Source organism: Haliaeetus albicilla, chromosome W, assembly GCF_947461875.1.
Source record: "Haliaeetus albicilla chromosome W, bHalAlb1.1, whole genome shotgun sequence".
In the NCBI taxonomy this organism is placed as follows: Eukaryota; Metazoa; Chordata; class Aves; order Accipitriformes; family Accipitridae; genus Haliaeetus; species Haliaeetus albicilla.
The window spans coordinates 18,166,466-18,182,408 of record NC_091515.1 but is presented as its reverse complement, the minus strand read 5'-3'; the positions used below and the strand labels follow the sequence as shown (position 1 = coordinate 18,182,408).

General features: G+C 48.4%; 2 protein-coding genes across 11 annotated transcripts in view; one reads left to right on the top strand and one right to left on the bottom strand.

Moving 5' to 3' along the window:
* LOC104320491 (ubiquitin-associated protein 2-like) overlaps positions 1–9,442 on the top strand; it is a 204,438-nt gene extending 194,996 nt beyond the window's left edge. For all 10 annotated transcript variants that reach the window (XM_069775291.1, XM_069775290.1, XM_069775286.1 and 7 more), the window contains 3 exons: positions 5,736–5,803; positions 6,571–6,762; positions 8,304–9,442. In XM_069775291.1, coding sequence (XP_069631392.1) covers positions 5,736–5,803; positions 6,571–6,762; positions 8,304–8,399 — 356 coding nt within the window. In that variant the 3' untranslated portion in view covers positions 8,400–9,442. The remainder of the gene's footprint in view (positions 1–5,735; positions 5,804–6,570; positions 6,763–8,303) is intronic.
* A 2,458-nt stretch (positions 9,443–11,900) lies between these two features.
* Positions 11,901–15,943, bottom strand: part of UBE2R2 (ubiquitin conjugating enzyme E2 R2) — an 84,283-nt gene continuing 80,240 nt past the window's right edge. Inside the window, exon 5 of the mRNA XM_069775214.1 lies at positions 11,901–15,209. Coding sequence (XP_069631315.1) covers positions 14,990–15,209 — 220 coding nt within the window. The 3' untranslated portion in view covers positions 11,901–14,989. The remainder of the gene's footprint in view (positions 15,210–15,943) is intronic.

The following is a 15,943-nucleotide window of genomic DNA, read 5'->3' as shown; positions in this document are numbered from 1 at the left end:
CCGTCGATATGGGCCCAGGTTTTGTGCTAATATTCCCAGGGCAATGCCCTGCTTCTCGTGGGAGTAAAGAAGAAACGGCTTACTCACATCTGGGAGTCCTAAGGCCGGGGCCGACATCAAAGCCTTTTTCAGTAGCTCAAAGGCTCGTTCGGTCTCCTTATTCCACTCAAGGTGTTTCTGCTCAGTGGCTGTCAATGCATACAGTGGTTTAACAAGCAATCCATAATTATAGATCCACAATCGGCACCACCCTGTCATTCCCAGAAAAGTCCATAACTCTTTTACTGTCTGAGGTCTACGAGTTTGACATATTGCCTCTTTACGGGCCTGTCCCAAAGTTCTTTGTCCCACACTAATTTCATAGCCCAAATAATTCACTTTGCGTTGCACTACCTGTGCCTTTTTCTTGGATACCCGGTACCCCTGGAGTCCCAGGAAATTCAACAGACTCCCCGTCCATGTCATACAATCTTTCTCTGTTTTAGTGGCGATCAGGATATCATCCACATACTGCAACAGCTTCCCCTCCTCAGACAGGGCTTCCCAGGATTCTAAGTCTTTCGCAAGCTGATTGCCAAAAATGGTAGGACTATTCTTAAATCCTTGTGGCAACACCGTCCAAGTGAGCTGGGTCTTTCGACCACTCTTGGGGTTTTCCCATTCAAATGCAAATAATTTTTGGCTGGCTTCATGGAGAGGGAGGCAAAAGAAAGCATCCTTCAAATCTAAAACAGTAAACCAAGTCAATTCAGGTGTTAATATGGTCAACAGGGTATATGGGTTCGCCACTGCTGGGTAAAGATCTTCAGTTATCTTATTCACTGCCCGTAAGTCTTGGACCACCCGATATGACCCATCGGGCTTCCGAACAGGTAATATAGGGGTATTGAATTCAGACTCACACTCATTTAGTAACCCCAACTGCAAAAATTTTTCTATCACCGGCCGGATTCCTTCTCTGTCTTCCTTCTTTAGGGGATATTTTTTAATTCTTACTGGCTTTTGGCCTTCCTTGATCCTAACTTCAACAGGTGGAGCACTTTTCGCTCTTCCAGGTGCATCGGTAGCCCATACCCCCAGGTACACTTGGTTTAAGATGTCCTCATTAATATTTCCTTCTAGGGGGAGACTGGTTAAGGTTAGGCTCAATATTTGAATATATTGCTGATCTTTTACCTCCAGAGTAATTTCTCCCTTTTTGAATACAATTTTTGCTCCCAATTGTTCCAACAAGTCCCTTCCCAGAAGTGGCTTTGGGGAGTTGGGCATATATAAAAGTTTATGAATGCCCCACTGTTTTCCTAATTTATATTCTAAAGGTTTACAAAAACATGCCTTTTCACTTTGGCCAGTTGCTCCTTTCACCATGACATAATCATTTCCCAGGGGCATCAAAGCCTGATTCAAAACCGAGTATGTTGCTCCTGTATCTACCAAAAATTCTACCTCTTGTTGTGTTTTCCCTAGCTTAATTATAACCAGTGGATCTGCTAGGGTAGATTCCCCAGGTTCCCGTCAGTCTCCCTTCACAGGGGCTACCGTTCTTCCTGTTTGAGCCCTCTCATCCTCCTTGTTCCTTGGGCATTCCCTTTTCCAATGACCGAATTTCTTACACAAAGCACATTGATCCTTGCCCAGTCGGGACAAGTCTCGTCTAGGCCCTCTTCCTCTTTCTTCCTGAATAACAGCCATTAATTTCCTTTGCCCTTGCCTATATCCTTCTTCTCTGTTACTAAATACCCTCCATGCTTCATCCAACAATATTTCTAAATTCCTACTCTCTGTAGGGCGTAATTTCTGAAGTTTGTGCCTTATATCCCCTGTAGACTGACCCAAAAACAGGGAGACTAATTGTTGTATTCCTACCTCTGACCCAGGATCCAGCGGTGTGTTGCGGCGCATTACATCCCTCAGTCGATCCAGGAATTCGGATGGAGACTCGGAAGGACTCTTTAACTGCATATAAAGCTGACCAATTTATAGTTTTGGGGATTGCTCTCTCCATTCCTTTTATAATCCACTCCTGATACCCCTGCAATCTTTCCATATGTGCAGATCTATTAGCATCCCACTTTGGGTCTTGGAGAGGGAAATATTCCTTAATGTCCCCTCCTGTAATCTTATAATGATCTTCAGCAAGGTTTCCTGCTGTTTTTAAAATCAGCTGTTTCTCTGTCTCAGTCATATATTCCAATAATAACTGTATATCCTTCCAACCAGGGTTATGCTGTTTCACAATAAATTGGAAATGCTTAGCTACAGTTATCGGATCTCTCCTATAATCTTTTGCAACCTTTTTCCATTCCCCTAGGTCAGCAGTAGAAAAGGGTACTTTGATTAGCATCGTCCCACCCTCTGGCCCCACCGCCTCTCGGAGAGGTACTTGTAAAGCTGTTGAGGTAATTTTCTTCCTAGTACGGGAAGATACAGGACTGCTCGGGGGGGTCGGAGTTCTATCCGAGTCTGCATCCTCTTCCTGTGGTCGAGGGGGAGGCTTAAACAAATCAGTTAGATCTTGTTCTGGTACCTGATGGATTTTACTTGTCTTTGTACATCTTTGTCCAATACTACATGCCGAACAACACCACCTCAGTTTACCTCTAAGCTCCTTGTTGTTCTCTCGCTCAAGTGCAAGCACCATGGGGTCCTGTGGGGGTACCATTCCACAGTCCCTTTGCCACTCCGGATGATTTCGGAGGGTGAAAAACATGTCTGCATACGAAACCTCATCCCATTTTCCTTCTGTCCTTAAAAACAACATTAGTTGTAATAGAGTATTATAATCTAGTGATCCATTAAGTGGCTACTTAACATCACTTTCTAACTTATACAACGGCCACCATTAATTGCAGTATTTAATAAGGTTCTTTTTACTTTCCATACCTCCGGTCCCAACAATATCTTTCCAGTGGGCAATTACACAACCCAGAGGACTTTTCCTCGATATTCCTCCTTGATTGTTTCCCATTTTATAACTCCTCCTAATGATTCTTAAGTTTGATCTTAGCTTCTCCTTTTAATAAGCTTCCATGCAAATTGTTTCTTACACTTCTTTTACAGTCTTCCCCAGTTTTCCTCCCACACGTCCCAAATTTCTGGAATTAAATTTTCCTTTACACACCAATCTCAGTATTTTGGATTCTTAGTGAGCTCTTTCCCAATCATAAAAGTGTGGAATTTGGAGAAAACACTCTACCAGCTTCTCCCACAAGATTTACACTTCAACAAAACCCAAGCCGGATGCTAATTATTATATAGTCCAGTTGTAAGCCCACATACAAAGCAAGGAATCACCCCTATTAATACGTAAAGACATTCACACATTAACAAACATACATACACCTATAAATTTCAACATATCATTTCCACACACCCACACAAAATCTTTAACATAAATTTCCAAACATTCACATCATACAAGCATCGCTCCAGTTGACAACCTTCAGCAGCTGCAAAAATAAACCAAGCGCAATTGCGAGGGGGTGCGCTTACCCTTCTCCTGCCTCTTATATACCAGTCATCGACAGGTCCGTCCTGGCTCCCGATACTGGGATGCAGCAGTCACCCCAGATTTGCTCGATCTACCCCCAAGATCGCTAGCGGCCGCTCTATCGGTCAGCAAATCCCCCCATACAGGGTACCCTCCTCCCATACGGGGACTACGCTGCACGCCAGACGTCTCTGTGTGATTTACCAGCTGCCCCAGCCCGTACTTTTACAGGCTCCCCTTGTAAAACATACCGTTTGGTCCGCGGCTTCAGGAGGTTGTTGTCTGCTCCCGCGGTGAGCGGCTGGCAGCGGAGGCTCCTCTGAGGAAAGTGCTCGGGGCGCGCCAAGGGGCGTCCGCTCCACAGTCGGTCCCGCAGCCGAGCAGAGAGTCTCCTGCCTGGCTCGCCAAAACTGACGTGCGGAAAACAGACTCCACAATCAGTGAGATTGTAAAGTAGGTATGTTCATTCAGCGCTGGGCGGCACGGGGGGTAGTCCCACCAAAGTCGTGCGCGCCCGACTCAGCAGTTCGCCTCAAGTTTATACAGTCAGGTATTACATATTCACAATACGCCTATATATATGCATGACCTATCCCCGCTTCATATTAAAATTAGCTCCGAGAGGTCATTTCCATAGTCTCCTCCCAACTGCGCCTGCGCAGGGCCTCTTTATGGTGGTCGTCTGGTGGTCGCAGAGATGAAGATAGATGACTCCTCTTCGTCACCGCTAGTAACCTTTTTCCTTGCGCAGGCTCAGTGATTTCTTGGTATTCACCCAAGCCGCAAGACCAGTCTTAGCTGGCTCTTGGGGCCTGCTCCTGCTTCTTATCAAGGACTGTCTCTACCTCAGCTAATTTCAACAATGTAGGCACTAAACATCATCTTTCACCCCCCTTTATTATGTCTACTGAGATTCTTTTGACCCCCCTTGTCTTCAGCTTTGTCCACAATTATACATGGGAGAAATGGTGAGCTGTTTCCTCTGCCAAAGTTTTCTTTGCTGAAGAATATAGTGGTCCTGCAGCAGTGCTGTTTTTGAAGCCTAAGCAGTTGGATGCTGCTGCTGAAATGGTCCTCTGCCAAATGAAGACTAGATTTTTAGTTTCTTGGTAGGCACCTGAGATAGCCGTGTGTTAGGGGCAAGCAGGGCAGTTCACACATCTCTGGACTGTTGTTTCAGCTGCTGTCCGTACACCTTGTAACTCATCACATTGTTTCATGCCTGGAAATGTTTCCTTTGTGACTGTAAAGGCTGAAGAATTTATACAGCTTATATGAAAGCTTTATTCTGCACATGCTGGTTAGACCTGAGAAATGTATACTGATTTGCTTAGCATTAACTAGTTCATCCTTGGGCTTAAGCAAATGCCAAGCATTTGCTGTGCATTTGAAACACCAACTGGACTGTCTTCAGCCAAGAGCTGATCAAGCTCTCCTCTGTGGAGGAGCAATACAAAAAAGAGCAATGTCCTAGGAAGGGTACAACCTTAGAGCAGTGCACACCCTCTGAGTCTAGTCCTCTGATTCACTGGCCAGAGGAACTGCTGGTTTTATTCTGATCCAAGTGAAATGATTATAGCCAGTCTTTATAAGACTCTGAATAAGTGGCTGGTTTGAGAGTCACCTCGCTGGTGAGTGTTTCTGAGCCTGTTGTGGCACCAGCTGGTCCTGGTGGAAGCCAGCCTGAATCAGTCATATTAATTCTCTCAGGGCAGAGGAGCATTGCAGATCTCACCCTTCTGCAGGATGTAAAAGGACAAGGGCTCAAATGTGTAGCAGATACTGAGTCTCATCACTCAGTGCACTACTAGAAAGTTCTTGAATGCTGCAGTAGAGCCAAATGCATCCCTAATCCTAGGGGAAAGCTGGCTTTTTGTGAGCTTAAATGAGCATGAGCATTCAGTGCAGCTAGCTGCTGCCTGGTGAAGTGCATTTGAATCCAAGTGGTAACCCCTGGGTTGGGGATGTGGGTGATTTATGCCAGTAGGCTGGTTTCCTGCTTTGCAGTCGGAGTGAGGAACCAAGCCCTTCTGTTCCCATGTGGGATGCTGTGGGTCTGACAGCATGGAGAACCCTGCCAGGCTGGCTGGCGGCAGCAGCAGCAGCAGGGCATGTAGTGCAGCAGCTGTGGACAAAGGTGCATCCACTGAGGTCACCGGACGTGCTGGAAGCAAAGCACAGGGCTCGTGCTGGGTGGTGGTTGACTCTCATTTTTGGTGGCTTTTTCTTTTTGTTTGTTTTCTAGGTGTTTCTGTGACCTCAAGTAACACAGGTGTGCCTGATATCAGTGGCTCAGTCTATAACAAGACTCAGGTGAGTAATGCTGGACCCTCCTCCCCCATGGCCTGAGGCCAGGCTGATGGCTCTCCCTGCAGAGCACTGGTGGCTAGGGCCATTCCCAGGCCAGTTGGTCTCAGGGTCAGCATGCTGTGGCATTTCTTACATTGGCTCTGTTTGTTTGCTGTTGGAGAGGAGTCTTGCTCTCTATCCCACTGCTTCTGCCATGTCAGCTCCTGACAGCAGCTGCTGGCATAGGTGCAGTGCTCTACACTGCCACATGCTGTCCCACGTGTGCTGTGTCCTGAGTGCAAATGAAGTGTGATGGCACTAATGTTTTTAGTCAAAATAGGCCCCAAAGCAGGTGAGTCGAGAGGCCAGGTCGAGCTTTGGCCAGGGGGAGGAAAATCTTATTGCAAGTTCTTCTTGTGTTTTTGTTGGGCCTCCCTGGGTAGGTTGAGTAATTCCAGGCTGAGCCCCCGCAATGTGTGAAGGACTGATTTCAGGCAGCTGCTGCCGTCCCATGTCTCACTGAGTAAAAAGAGATCAGGGAAAAAAGGAGCACAGTAGCTGTGGAAATAAAAATAAAATAAAATGTTGGAGGCATTAGTGCAGAAGTATGGGTGAGAACAGGAGCTGAAACTCATCTGCTGAAGTGCTTGCAGGTATTTGATGTGACTTGGCTTGCTCATGGGGTTGGTGAAAGGTTCAGGTGATGTATGTCTGGGCCACTCTTGTTCTTGTCTGGTCACTGTGGGGCTGCTCACAACAGTCTGACACTGTCCCCTTCACCTCCTGTGCAGACGTTTGACAAGCAGGGATTCCATGCTGGCACACCGCCTCCTTTCAGCCTGCCCTCTGCTCTTGGATCGACTGGGCCCCTGAACCCTGGTGCTGCCCCGGGTTATGCTCCGGCCCCATTTCTCCATATCCTGCCTGCCCATCAGCAGCCTCATTCCCAGATGCTGCATCACCATCTTCAGCAAGATGGGCAGGTAAGTCGGCCCCTTTCACATCTACAGAGTGCCTGAGGGCAGATTGCTCCCACCCGCATCCCAGCAGGGTCTTGGGGGCTTTTGCTTTGCTCATTGGGAAAGGGCCTTGACAATGATTGCAGACTGACAGACTTGATGCTGTTGACCAGCTGGGGAGGGAACCTCATGAAGTTCAGCAAGGGGAAGTGCAAAGTCCTGCCCCTGGGGAGGAACAACCCCATGCACTAGTATATGCTGGGGGCCAAAGCAGCTTTTCAGAAAAGGCCCTGGGGGTCCTGGTAGACACGAAGTTGACCATGAGCCAACAATGTGCCCTTGCCACAAAGAAGGCCAACGGGATCCTGGGCTGCATTATGCAAAGTACCACCAGCAGGTCAAGGGAGATCCTTCCCCTCTGCTCAGCACTGGTAAGGCCACACCTGGAGTCCTGTGTCCAGTTCTGGGCTCCCCAGTACAAGAGAGACATGGATGTATTGGAGAGTCCAACGAAGGGCCACAAGGATGATGAAGGGACCAGGACATCTCTCCTATGAGGAAAGGCTGAGAGAGCTGGGACTGTTCAGCCTGGAGAAGAGAAGGCTCAGGGGGATCTTATCAATGTATATAAATACCTGAAAGGAGAGTATAAAGGGGATGGAGCCAGGCTCTTTTCAGTAGTGCCCAGTGACAGGACCAGAGGCAATGGGCACAAACTGAAACAGGAGGTTCTGTCTGAACATCAGGAAACACTTTTTTACTGGGATGGTGACCAAGCACTAGCACAGGTTGCCCAGGGAAGTTGTAGAGTCTCCATCCTTGGAGCTGTCTGGACATGGTCCTGGGCAACCAGCTCTAGGTGACCCTACTTGAGCAGAGGGATTGGACAAGATACCTCAAGATGTCCCTGCCAGCCTGTGATTCTGTGAAGAGGCCATCCTGATGTGGGGTGTGGAGAGATGGGCTGTGAGGTATGAAGCCAAGGCAGACGCTGCTGTCCCCTGGCTGCAGCAGGAGAGCAGGATGTGAGCACTTGTACTGTAACTCTGGGTGAAAAAATCAAGCATTCCCCTTGCAGGTTGCATGTCAGCTCCAATTTCTGATTTGGTTTCACCAGCCCATGCGTTTCCTTTCCTCACTATAAATGTTTCCCTGAAAAAACAGAGTGTTCTGCCTTAGAGTCCAGAAATAGGAAATTACTTCTCTCTCTGACATCCTTGGCTGGTGCACTGCCTCCATTCACCTTGAGAGAGCTCCTTTGCTGTCCCCAGTCCTGCTCCTCTCCTTCCTTGTGCTTGAACCTGTCTTGGGTGGGGGGCAGTGGGATGGTGCATCCCCATGCTTCTGCTTGGTGTCTCTGTGGTTGTTTGTCCTGGATTGCGAGATGCAGAGATGTTGCAGAGCAGAAACGGATCCATTCGGGGGGAGCATTGCTGCATTGGCAGGTGTCAGGGCTGTCCCTGGGGGTGGCAGCTCTTCTGCTGATGCATGGACAGGCTTGTCTTCCTGGGAGCACAGGTGCTAGGGCAGCTGATGCCTACGTCTCCTTCCTTTCCAATTTCTAGGGTGGATCCGGCCAACGCAACCAACCCAGCACCATGCAGCAAAAGTCTCAGGCTACCAAAACCACCTATGGCACTTCTCCATACTGGACAAACTAAATCTGAAACCGGGGAGGGGGGAGAGAATGAAAGGAGAGGAGGAGAAAAAACAAAAGAAAAGAGAAAAAAAGCCGAAGCCCATTCCTGAAATTATTAGGAGAAGTAACTGCTCAGCCAAACATCTGTGCCGGGAGAACTGCAGCCAGCCAGCCATCCTCTGTGTGACTCGCCCGCTTCCTCTTTGAGTTGCTGTTGTATGTAATATATTTATGTATGTATTTGTAAATGTAATAGAGCCTAAATGTGGTTTTCTGCATCTTGCAGCCTGTTTTATTTTCTTTGTAGGAAAACTAATTATTTCCCATCTGCACCAGGGCATCCTTCCTTGGTTTTTTAAGCTTTAACTCTGTCAAAGACAAACTGTGCCATTTTTTTGGAGCTGCAGCCCATTTATTTAATGCACTTCTAAATTCAGGCAAATAAGGAGGCATTGCCCCCCCCCGCCCCCCCCAAAAAAGAATCAAGATGTGTCCTGTTGGTTTGATTTCTGCCCCCAGCCCCCAATATAGCTGTTGCTTTGGGGGGGGGGGGGGAATGCTTTGTGGGCTTTCCCCTTTCTTTTGTCTCCTCTCTCCCTCCTGCTGTGGAAGATGAACTCTTGTGGGCAGTTTAGTCACTGTGGCCTTGAGCTGCAGCCTCACCTTTTTATTTTTCAATTTTTGAATAATTTAAAAAAAAAAAAAAGGTTTTCTTCTTTGTTTTGGGGGGGGGTGTTTGTTTCTCTAGCAAGAGACTTCAGATGGCTCACTGGGTTCTGGAACCTCCTTTGCATCATTAGAGGCAAAAAAACTATCTATCATCTATCTAGTGATTTCTTAAATAAAAGTATGAGCCATGTCTTGTACCTCTTTTTTGCCCTGAGCCACCCTGCCCAGGAAAGCCACAGCTACTAGATGGAAACTTCACCTGTCCATCCCTACTTTTTTTAAAACAAGACTCTGGAGGCAACTCCTGGTCCTTCTTGTCCTGCACCAGTGTGGTGAATGTTTTAGGAGTTTCATTTCTTTTTAGCCCTTCCTCCACCTAATAAAGATCTAAGCGTATCTCTGGTGTTTGTCTGCATTTTCAAAGGCTCCGGGAGCAGTTTTGCTTTTACAGCCTGTCCCTTTCCACCTGCTCCTGCTGGGATGGTAAGAGCAGCAGATGGGTCTGCAGGGGATACTGAATACCATGACAAAGGTGAGTGCACCTCTGTGCTGAGACCTCACAGGCAGCTGAAGGGATGAGATCCTGGACAGCACCCTGACTCCTGCCATAAGCATCATGTCTCTGCCTTTGGTGTGCTCTGAGTCCCTGTAGAGCAGCTGGGATAGGTAAGGAGGGAGCACAGCTGCAGCACTGCCCTTCCTTGCTTTGCCCATGAGGTCCATGGCCTCCACCAGGAGGAAGGTCAGTGGTGAGGGCTCCTGAGGGATGGCTCCTGCCCCAGGCTCATCCTCCTGAACATCCTGGTCTCTCACAGCAAAGGAGGTAAGTAAATATGAAGCTGTATGTGTCCACACAGCAGGTGAGGGGCTTTTTTGCACTTCCCCCTTCTGTTTCAAGACCCACAAGAAAAAAATAAATCTGTCTGTTTGAACCATTTTTTGTTCTTAGAGCCTGTGGGACCCAGTTGGCTTGGAAGTCAGTGTGTCACCCAGCCCTCCCCATGAGCAGCACAACATGAACTGCACTGGCATTCCTCTGCCACAGCTCAAGCTTTGATAATGGTCAAAGTTCAGCAGCTGCTGTAAGCCCTTTGACAGCTGCTGTCCCACTGCCCTGAATGTCAAGGAGAGCAAAAAATGTTCCTGCAGGCTGGGGACTTACTGCCAGCTTGTACAAGGGCTGCACCAGCACCTGAGCCCACAGGACTTACAGCAATAGCACCTCATTTACCCACAGTCAGAGCTGCTGCCTCACAAGAGCTATTCTTTGAAAAACAAACTCCTCCAAAGCCATACTTACACACTTAGTTTCTTGGTTATAGCAATCCACTGCTGCCCCCCCCCAGGTGTAGGTCAGTCCTTGCTTGTGTGTCAGGGTACAGAAGCAGTTGGAAGTGGCAAAAGGCAATAGATGAGAGTTGGTGCCAGTGCACAGCAGCCCCCTGAGCCTTAGGTTTGTTGCAGGGCAGCTGCAAAGGAGACTCCCTTGCAAGGACTTCAGCCAGTGCTTCTTCACTGTCCCCAGCTACACACCTTCTATCCTCAGCCCTGGCTGTGGGCATGGAAGGGCAGTGCTTCCAGGCCTGGAGGTGATGGGCTGTGTTGCCATCTGGCACCCTCTTCTTCCCCAGCATGAAGCAGCAAAGGCAACTCTAGCACCTTCCCAACTGCTCTGTGGTCCTGCCTGCAGGCAGCACTGTGCAGTCAGCCACATGCAGTCTCCCCTCCTCCCCAGGTAAGATGAAACAGGATGTTTTCCCATGTCCTTACACTGTTGGTTCCAGCAGGGCTCTTTTGCAGCAATTTCCTCTCTAATCCCCTGTTCCACAGTCTGATGTTAGAGCCAAGGCTGCTCAGCTGCACTCAGCCATCAAAAAAAAAAGCCATGGAAAAAAAAAAAAACCCTGCACAAGTGGCAGCCAGGTTTACCCAGTGCGCAGGTCAGGCTGGAGAGATTGTCCTGCCTTTGGTACCACACCTTCTGCTGGATGAAGAAGGTAGTGGCAGCTCTGGGCAGCCCAGTGCTGTAGGAGCCAGGCAGGAGATACAAGCAAGCCTGATCTCAGAAGGCCCAGATGACACCATCTCTCAGTTCCATTCCCCAGTATGGAGAGTCATCTGGGAATGCAGCTCTGAAATGCCATCACCATTCCTCCAGCACAGCTGTGAAGCCAAAGCACTCAGGCCACAACCACATTTGACTCAGCAGGTGCTGCACTTGGCATTGTTCACAGCACAGCAAATGCAACTCCTGTACACTTGTCCTGCTAATTTTAGCTTGACTGTAGCAGCAAGATGTTGCAAAAACAAACTTCTCCACTATTGCAGGGAATGGGCTAGGCAGGGCAAGCACCCTGAACAAGTGATTGGCAGTGATTACCTCAATTCCTCTGCCAGTCTTCTGCATGACATCAAAGGCCCCTGCTCCAGCAAGCAAGCTTCCCCCACTGCCTGACCATTTCAGGAGTGCTGTGCTCCTGCCCTGCCAGGGAGCCAACCACCAGCAGCACCCCAGCCCCATGGCAGCAGCAGCTTTACCCCAAGTCCTGCATCCCTGCTGCAGTCATATGACACCATGAACCATCTTCCCACTTGTCACACCCCTTTGCTGATTTAGAAAGACTAAATATAACAGCAAAGGCCATGGCCTTGTGCCAAAGTACTTCTCTAAATCAGTTCAGGCAGACAGCTGTCAACCAGCAGCTTTATTGTCCAGTAACCTTACAGATATTTATGTATAGGCATTGATACTGGAGCAGCACTGAACTTGTGAATAGCTGTTATTCAAACCTTTAAGTAACAACTCATGCAAATAAACCAGCTCAATTAACAGGGAAGTAACAGTACAGGGATATTTTCATTTCACATTTTTATTAGTAGACAGATGTGCAGAAAAGACAAAATATAACTACTGAAGGGGAAGACAACACAAAAATGCATCAGTTGTTAGTTAATTCTTTCTGGTAAATTATACTGAAGAAAAAAAAAAGGAAGACATCTGGGATTTCAGCTAAGAAAACTACTAAGAAATCTAGTGTACCCTGCTGGCTTCAGAATGGTTGAAAACTGCATTTGAAGGGGCATGTCACTGCAAATGTAAATGCTACTATATTGGCCAAGACAGGAGAAAAAGGTTAAGAAAAAAAACCAGAATACACAGATCAGGTAAAATTTTTTCCACAATTTCTTAAATAGTTTCAAAAAAAAAAACCCACCAAAAAAAAACAAAACCAAAAAAACCCCCAAAAACTAAAACCTCCTCATATTTCAGTTTGTATCTCAAAAAAGGAAACCAGCAAGTCAACAAGCAGTGACACTGCACAGGACAGCGGGGAAGAAAAATTAGTCTGGCTAATGTAGGAACTCTCAAAATAGGTTGTTTTTTGTCTTTAAAAAAAAAAAGAGTAACACAAGAGTCATGATAATGCATCTTGCAACACCAAGCTTGAAAATACAAGTCACTGGAGAATATGCAGCGAACACAGTCAAAAGTACAAGGGAAATCCTGAAAGATGCAGTATCATTTCAAACCAAGTCATCAGCACAGCCAGCATTGCCATACTCAGCTCCTTCACTCCCCAACAGCCCCCCAAAAGCTGGAGGTTGGTGTGTCTGTCCCAGTGTGGCCCTGAGATCAGTCTTGCAGCCAGGAGTGCCAGGGGCCAAATTTGCCAACGCTGGCACTGCCCTCACAGGGCTGGAGCAAAGCTGGGGAGTGCCCCACACCATCACGAGATGCAGGGGAGCCCTGCTGCCAGCTCCAAAAAGCACCAGGGGCTGAGTCAGTCCTTGCTGGAAGGACAAGCTGAAGCAGCCCATGTGGGACACTTCAAGAAGGGGCCAGCTGCCTCCCCAGGTAACATGCAAGCAGGAGGGCAGACTGTCACAGGGAGCACTGAGGGACACAGTATCACCACTTGGGCTGCCTTTACTCTGCAGGGGGCAGAGGGATGCACCACCAGCACACCCTGGGGCAGAGGAGCAGGGACTGTCCCTGCTGCAGCAAATCCCAGCCAAGCAATATTTTGAAAACACATCTGCCTTGATCATTTCAGAGCCCCACCAGCCTTCCTCCCCTCCCCACAGGCTGCCTTCCTCTCCTCTTCCTCCAGGCAGCACACTTTGAGCTTGCTCACTCTCATCCTGCTCCTCACCCTGGGACATAGCCCCCAAGCTAATCACAGAACAAAGTTTACTCCCAACAAAGCACCCATCAAGGGACCACAGCTGGTGATATACCATTGAAAACCCTGAGATATACAAAAGGGAGGCATAAACAAATGCCCAAGCCTGCAGCTCTTATCAGGGTAACTGCCTCTGTACCTGTGGGAATGGAGGGTCTCACCCAAGCAGGAGGTGCCAGGGCTAAGAGCAAGAGGACAGGGCTGGCTGCTGATCAAGGGATTATGCAAAAGGTGAATTCAGGCCACTGCACCACAGCCGAACAAGGAGAGCACACTGCAACAGGGTGAGGGTGCTGAGGGACTGAGGAAGAGGGTTCTGCAGACACAAGCATGCAGGATCCCCCCTGCCCCACGAGGGAGGGCCCTAAGCTCTGCCAAGAGCTCCCAAAAACATGCAGGAGGCCTAGCTCAGTGCACTAGCTGAAGCATGCTGCTAAGTAGTCTGTCAAACCCTGCTGCTGGCCACCTCTTCCAGCCTGAAAGCACTGTGTATCCCTCTGCTGTGGGGCTGCACATGGTCACCTATGCCCCAGCCAGCCAGGCAGGGGAAAGCCCAGCACACATCCATTCCCTCTGCCCTGTGCCCCAGCAGCCACTGCAGGCACAGGGAACAGGTACAGCCTGGCCACCCCAGGCAGGCACCAAAGGGAGCTTTGACTGCTGCTGACCCCACACAGCCCCCAGGACTGCAGCAGAGCTGCATTTACCAACAAATGACCTACATAAGCAACAGAAAGAAGGCTCAGGCCAGCACTGGATTTGGGCTGCAGGAAGCAAGAGCTGCTAGCAAGCACTGGGGCAGGAGGCTATCTATCTGTCTCTCCCACTGCCAAAAAAAAGTTCAGGATGAACACTTGCTCACTGGGCAGTGGGCTGCATGTCTGTTCCCCTCCCTCTGGAGAGGGGCAGCTGGCAGATCTCAGCAGCATGGCTAAACTGAACTTTTTCAACCCCAACCTAGTCTGAAAAAAAAAAAAAAAAAAAAAAAAAAGCAACCCAGGGCTCAGTTGTACAGATGTGAAGTGTTAAGTGTTTATTTTAGGGTTCATATCACAAGCCTTTTTCAGAGACAAAGCTAATTGTGCCCTCCGGGGCTCCAGGGGCCAGCTATTTCCTAACTTGAGCAGGCTGAAAAGTAATACTGTACCTTTCAGTAACATCCCATCAAGCTCAACACACAGTAGCTTTACACTCTCTGCCCCACACCTTATAAAGGAAAAGCCACCACCACAAGGCTAAACGAACGTACACACGCTATTATTGTAAATGGAGCAGCTAAACCTTGGCAATTTGCTTTGTGTGGATTTTTTTTTCTTCCCAGTAAATGCAGCACTTGAGCTCCCGAAAACCCAGCTTCCAATGGGTTTGTTCCAGCTTTAAATACATTAAACATCTCAATGAAAGACTGTACTTAATTCAAGAATCTAAACATGAGCAAACCTGTTTCACTGTGAGCATTTTGTAGAGAAGTGAAAAAGGGAGTTTCTTTTTAAAAAAGAAATAATACAGTGATGAAAGGGTTAAGAATGCAAGAATTCAGACATTCTGTGGAGGGTCTCTAAGAGGTCCATAAAAAAGGAGCAAACAGATCCATACAACAGGAGACAGCAGGAGACAAAGTTTTTTTGATCCCCCCCCCACCACCACACACACACACACACACACACACACACACTTTTTTGCCAAACTGCTGCTAGGTTACCGCTGCTCCCTTCTGGCCTGAGTCGGCAGGGCAGTACAGTGGCATAGAGGGAACAGGTCACGACTCCTCATTGCCAGAATCATCATCATCATAACAGTCGGCATCCTCCTCCTCTTCGTCTTCATCATCAATGTCGTCATCATACAAGTCGTCATAAAGCAAATCTGAACTGTTGTCATTGGAAGGCACTTTAGTTTTGATGCAGTACTCTGCCAGCGTAGTGGGGACCTTCACGCCATCCTTCTCTGCCTCAGTTTTGGTAGCCAAAACCTGTTTCCTGCAGGGAGAACGACACAGCAATGTGAGCAGGGCCATGTGTTGGCAGCAGCATGGCTCAACTCCCCACCTCCCAGCCAACTCCACCCCTCCTGGCAGCTCAGAGTCAGGAGAGCTGATGTTTGGCAGAAGCACCACAAGCAGCACTAGAAACAGATTTAGTTCCTGCAGCCCCAGGCTTGGGAGCACTCCAAGGGCGTTTGCAGCACACATGCTCTCAGCGACATATGAAATCAGTTATTCTACAGGACTCCACATTAGAGACCTGCCAGAGCTCAGATCAAATTTAATTACATTTGTTACAGAAGGGATGTTCAGGGATTTCCTAAGATGACTTATTATGACTTATTGAGGTAGGTTCAGAGATGTCATCCACAGTCACCCTCCACCACTGATGACTCTACCCCAGCATGCTCAAAACTGCAATTCCCACAAGCATTTGGCAGCTCTCAGCTCCCACTGGAGGGTAAGAACAGTCTGAGCATGTGGCTGCACCCCAAGATGCAGCCATAACTCTGGCACTGCCTGGGGATGGCAGAAGACAAGTGTTTCCCATCACCCCAGGACAGGCTCTGGCTGCTGCCTCCTGGCAGCACTCAGGCTGCGAACTGTTGCTGGCCTGTGTTGCCTCCCAGCAGGGAGAGGAACAGATGGCAGCCTGTCCCTTCACCCACACTCACCTGCTTGTCAGTCTGCCATACTCTTATTTATGGAGCACATCCAGCTCCACTGAAG